The 5,605-nt window shown below is 35.2% G+C and overlaps 1 protein-coding gene across 1 annotated transcript; it reads left to right on the forward strand.

The window, feature by feature from the left end:
• Window positions 1–4,810: 4,810 nt before the first annotated feature.
• Window positions 4,811–5,212, forward strand: LOC131619437 (glycine-rich protein DOT1-like). Its single transcript, XM_058890531.1, has one exon. The coding sequence runs from the start codon at window positions 4,811–4,813 to the stop codon at window positions 5,210–5,212; it is 402 nt and encodes a 133-aa protein (XP_058746514.1).
• The last annotated feature ends 393 nt before the right edge of the window (window positions 5,213–5,605 follow it).

Genomic DNA, 5,605 nt, shown 5'->3' on the forward strand with positions numbered 1-5,605 from the left:
AGAACCCTTTCTTCCCTTAGCGCCACTCATTCCTGCGTAAAAATGAAGAAAGAAAGGTCCATGAGACCTCCTTTTATAAAAGAAGAAAGGGGACAAAAACGCTTGGGAAACAGACAAGTCATTAAAGAACAAAGACGTTGGAAACCAGCGACACGCCGTCAAAGAAGTCAGAACGCATGCACACAAACTTCAAAGAAACAGGCACAATAAACAAAGGCGTTAAAAATAAAGTACTTGCAAATTAAAACGGACACTCCCTACCATCTCTAGCCGACGCAGTCTGGGTCTCCCTACCCTGTCTGATGCGTGCTGGTTGGTTGTCTGACATGTTCCTGTAAACAATTGAAATCGATTAATATGCGAGACAAAATAAAAAACTAAAAAATTTGAACTTCTGATACAATTCGGAAGTTCATTTCCGAAAACTGGGATGGAGGTGTTTTCGGAAATGAACTTCCGAAACATCCCTGCGATGGAGTTTTCTGCAACTTCCATGGCAGACCCCAAAATCAAACATAAAACAAATTCAAAAAGCTTCTAAACAACCTAAATACTACTAACAACCAGTCCATATATCATTTATGCAATTGAAACCCTAAATAACATGCATTTGAATAATGAATCTAACAAATTTAAAACTTACAAATTGAGTGATTTGTGGGCTTTTGAATGTTGTATAGCAATGTGATTGGAGCCTTGATGCAGCCTTGGAAGTGTGTTTGCACAAATTTTCGCCTTTGCTTGTTTTTTATTTGAGTTAGGGTAAATGAATGGGGGAGGGGGAGTGTTTTGATAAATCTGCATAACGCGCAGCATTTCGGAAATGAACTTCCGAAATACTGTTTTCGTAAATGAACTTCCGAAATAAGACAATTTTTTCAAGAAAAAAGGCGTTTTCGGAGATGCATCTCCGAAAACACCTTTTTCTTGCATTTCGGAAATGCATTTCCGAAGTCAGGGGTAGTATGGGGTTTTCACCAGAGGTGGACTAGAAGGTAGGGAGGTGGCCAAAGAATTTTCCAATCAATTTAATTGAATTGCCCGATAAACAATTTTCTTTGTGTTCTCGCTTATTATATTTTTTGTTGTTTGAAGTCATTTGTATGTTTTTCATTGCTCTTTATATCATACATTAAAGTCTTGATGTGTTTGAACTTTGAATTATTATATCAGTTGTTAACAACACGTGGCAACCATCATGGGACAGAGGGGTTAAGTTTACAAGTGATCAATGTGGATTCCAAATGGGACATCAAGAAGTTTTCTAAAGATAACGACTTTGAATTGTGGAAGCGAAGATGGAAGTAATACTAATTCAACAAAATTATGTATAAGCATTTAAGGGAGAAGTGTTTATATGTGCAAGTCTAACATAAGCTCAAAAGACCGAGATGTGGATTAGGTCAAAAGTGTCATTATATTGTGCCTCGAAGAAAAGGTATTAAGAGAAATTGTGAGATAGAAGATCACGACTGAGATGTGGATAAAGCTTGAATCATTATATATGATCAAGTCATTGGCTCAGAGATTGTGTCTGAAACAACATTATTCATTCCCTATGATGGACAATAAATATATTGTGGAGAAGTTAGAAGAATTTCACAAGACCATTGATAGTTTGCAAAATAATCAAGTGAAAATTGAAGATATGAGGACAAGACTCTACTCTTGTTAAGCTCATTACTCAGATTCTTAGAGAACTTCAAGGATGCCCTTCTTTAATGTAAGGAAGATATTATCAATTTGGATGAAATTCAAACAGGTGTAAGATCAAATGAGATATCAAAGTGATCAATTCGAAGATTGACAGTACAAGTGAAGGCTTAAGTGTCTCAAGAGGAAGGAGTGAGAGTAAAGGAAACTAGAAAAGGAAAAGATCCAGGTCAAATTCTAAGTCCAAGTCCAAGATTTTTAATAAGTCAAAACTTAAATGTTTCAGTTGTCACAAAACCAGCCACTTTAAGAAGGATTATCCCGAAAGGGGGGACAAGGGTGATTATGTTCATATAGATGAATATGGTTATGAATGTGCTTGCGCACTAATGGTAACAAGTTTGGAGAGAAACAAGACTTAGGTTATGGACTTAGGTTGTTTATATCACATGTGTCAAAGGAAAGAATATTTTGAAACTTTAGAGTTGAAAGAAGGTGGAGTCGTTTAAATCAGAAACAATAAGGCTTTTAAAATTTATGGTATTGGTACAGTCAGAATGAAAATGTTCAATGACTGTGAGTTCCTTTTACGCAATGTGAGGTATATTCTCAAACATAAGCGAAAGTTTTTGTCCATAAGCATGTTAGGCTACTTCACTATAAACGTTGGGCGTTGAAAATTTCCATGGTACATTCATAATAGCTAAAGTGTTTGCATCGGTGGCAAAGTTCGGCCGACTGTAAGCGAAGCAGCACGTCGGAGGCAGAAATCCAGACAGATCTTGGGCTTTTTTTAATTTGTTTGCATATTAGTATGTTAATGAGTCATATATTGAGTTCATTAAAATTTTGACAATTATAAATATGAGTCTTTCTCATTTGTTGCTTACCGATAATGCATGAGATAGCAATCCTAATGAGAAACAAAATATTTTAAAAAATTAAGAATTTAACAGTCTTTTGGGGATATCAAAGGGATTTGAAAAACACTTTATACATATTAGATTTTTGTGATTCTTATATTAAGAGTTGAAGAAATTGATAAATATTAGGATAGAAAATAAGATTTTGCTATGACTCATTATAATTTTTTGTAACAAATTTTGAAACATAGTGAATCGAAAAGTTATTATTCCATTAACATAGACCGGTTTGATCGACTTAGATAAAAAAAATATTATATATTATATATTTTGTAACTTGAAGTCATTTAAGTGGTTGTCAATTTTTTTTTTCTCTCACGTCAAAATTTTGGTGTATTTAACTTTTGAATTATTCTATCCGTTGTTAACAACAATTACCATTTTAATCTGTGTAGTATAAGACTCAAGAAAATATTTACAGAATGAAAAAGGAATTTGTATAAGGTGGTATGTTCCATATTAGGATTGCTGCAGTTTCCATGCATGCAGTATTGGCAACTATGACATGGAAAGTCTTCTCTATTACAATCTTCTCTATTTGATTGGATGATGCAGCTTCAATCCAACTGCAAACAATGGAATTGAAATTCTCACAATTGTGATTGAGGGCAAAAGAGGAATCAAACAAAATGATGAAAAGGAAATGTGTAGGGAAAATGATAGAGACTAACTATAGCTAGCTGTAAATGTACTGGACCACTTCTATTGCAACAATTAATTGTGGTAATTTAATGTTTAACATAGTCAAATATATAGGGGTATATCATATGGCATAGTGTCTCCTCTTTCCTCTAAATAAATCATAATATTATCAAGAAAGCTTAATCTCACACCACTACTAAAATGCACTAATATTGTTTAACTCAAAAAATTATTCAGAAACTATGTTCATATTTAAATGTCCACAAAGTACAAACTACATTAATTTTCTTTCTCAATCCAAAAAAAAAAAAGTACTATGATCTGATATGTTATTTGGACTGGTTGGTTGTAGATGTACAGTAATATCTAACAGTCTTGCAATTTACTCTACTCAAGTACATTTCAATACCAATTATAGCAAATTTGGCATGCTGTGAAGACTCATTGAGCCTCCTATTGTTGACAGATTCACATGAATCACAGTCTCTTCAACCGGTCAACCATAGAACAAGACAGCCTTTTAGGAGAAATTCTCCATTCAACATTTATACCAAGTGGTTGAATTCCATTTCCAACATGCATGTCTCAAACCTCAAATAAAACAAATATTTTATATATGTAGAATATACAGTATGATTTTTCATATACCATGTGAAGCATACAATACTTTTAACCTTATTTCTAGAATGAGAGGTACATACCATGGCCTAATTCATCTTTCATGGACACTTTCCTCTTGTATATTTGTTTTTTACATATCCATGTTTTGAATTTCTGGTGCACCGATCAATCACATAAATTTGGAGTATCTAACTTTGGATGAGGAATATTGATGAAACGTGTGGAGACAATGAGTTGTGGGAGTATCTAACTTCCTACTCTAAAATTAGAAATGTCATTGAATAAAATTGAAGGATTTTTGTTTCCTCTCAACTTTGTTGCGACCACATTTTTTAAAATCCTAAATCAACTCACCTAAACTATATTGTATTAAATAAAAAGTAGTTCGTTCAATAAATATGTTCCCTACCTTCAATATGGCATCATTGCAGAAAATGTCAGTGTTTGCATACTACAAAGACTCATCTTACCTGAATTATTGTGATCCTTCTTTTTCCTTTCCACTTCATTAGGCTTCATTGTGATCCTTTTCTTCCCATTCCATTTCACTTTCTAATAAATTTCCAAACTTAGCTTAAGTATTGATAACTTTTTAAACTAATATTTTGAATCTCAAATTCAAACTTGTCAAAATTATCATCCTGTTGCACCAATATGGGATACTAGTGCAGCTCATAAGATCTTTATATAAAATACAAAATTATATCCACAAATACAATAATTGAGAATTTTTAAATGAAAAAAAAAAAACCAAAAAGAAAAAGTCGGACCACTCACCCATAAGAGATTAAAGCCAAAGAGAAAAAGTCGGACCACTCACCCATAAGAGATTGAAGTCGTAAACCAACAAAACAGAGACAACCGGCCGATATTGACAACAAAGAGTTCGGAGCTCAGGGCGTAGTCCTGGAAAAAAATTTGTTCGACCCGCTTTCTTACCCGACACGATTGACATACCCGTTTAATCTCCTATGGCGAATCACAGCACGAATTGGCCCGCCCTAGGTTTTGCCTACACCGGATCCAATGATGGCGGTGGCGGTGGCGGTGGCCGCGGTGATGGTGGTGACGGCGGCGGCCGCGGTAACGGTGGTGGCCGCGGTGACGGCGGTGGCCGCAGAAATGGCAATGGTGGCGGAAACGGCGACGAAACATCTGGTGTCACAAACAATGGCAGTTATTTCAATATAGGCGGCAATGACCAAGAGGGTTCCTCATACTCCCTCAAGGTTAATATTCCTAAGATGACTGGGAATAACTATAATGAATGGGCCCAAACAGTTCGCTTGGTATTGGATAGCAAAGGGAAGCTTAGTTTTTTAACAGGAGCGATAGCTGAAACGGCAGTAGGAGACCCTCTTTACAAACAATGAGAATCTGAAAACTCCTTGATTATTGCGTGGTTGGTAAGCTCTATGGAAACTGGAATAAGTAAGTCTTATATGTTTTTGCCTTCTGCAAAGGATGTATGGGAAGCTGTTAAGGAAACATACTCTGATATTCAAAACTCTTCACAAAGTTTTGGTTTAAAATCAAAGTTATGGCAGCGAAACAAGGGGACAGGAATGTTACTGCTTATTACAATGAGTTGTTGACCCTGTGGCAAGAGTTGGATCTAAGTTATGATGACAATTGGAGGTGTACAGAAGATAGTGTTTTGTTTCTCAAAAGACAAGAAAATGATTGTGTCTTCATATGTTTCTCGCTAGGCTCAATAAAGACCTTGATGAGGTAAGAGGTAGAGTTTTAGGAAAAATACCATTGCC

Source organism: Vicia villosa, linkage group LG7 (genome assembly GCF_029867415.1).
Source record: "Vicia villosa cultivar HV-30 ecotype Madison, WI linkage group LG7, Vvil1.0, whole genome shotgun sequence".
In the NCBI taxonomy this organism is placed as follows: Eukaryota; Viridiplantae; Streptophyta; class Magnoliopsida; order Fabales; family Fabaceae; genus Vicia; species Vicia villosa.

Coding starts and splice junctions, on each gene's coding strand:
- LOC131619437 (XM_058890531.1), top strand. CDS start 4,811: ATGGCGAATCACAGCACGAATTGGCCCGCCCTAGGTTTTGCCTACACC.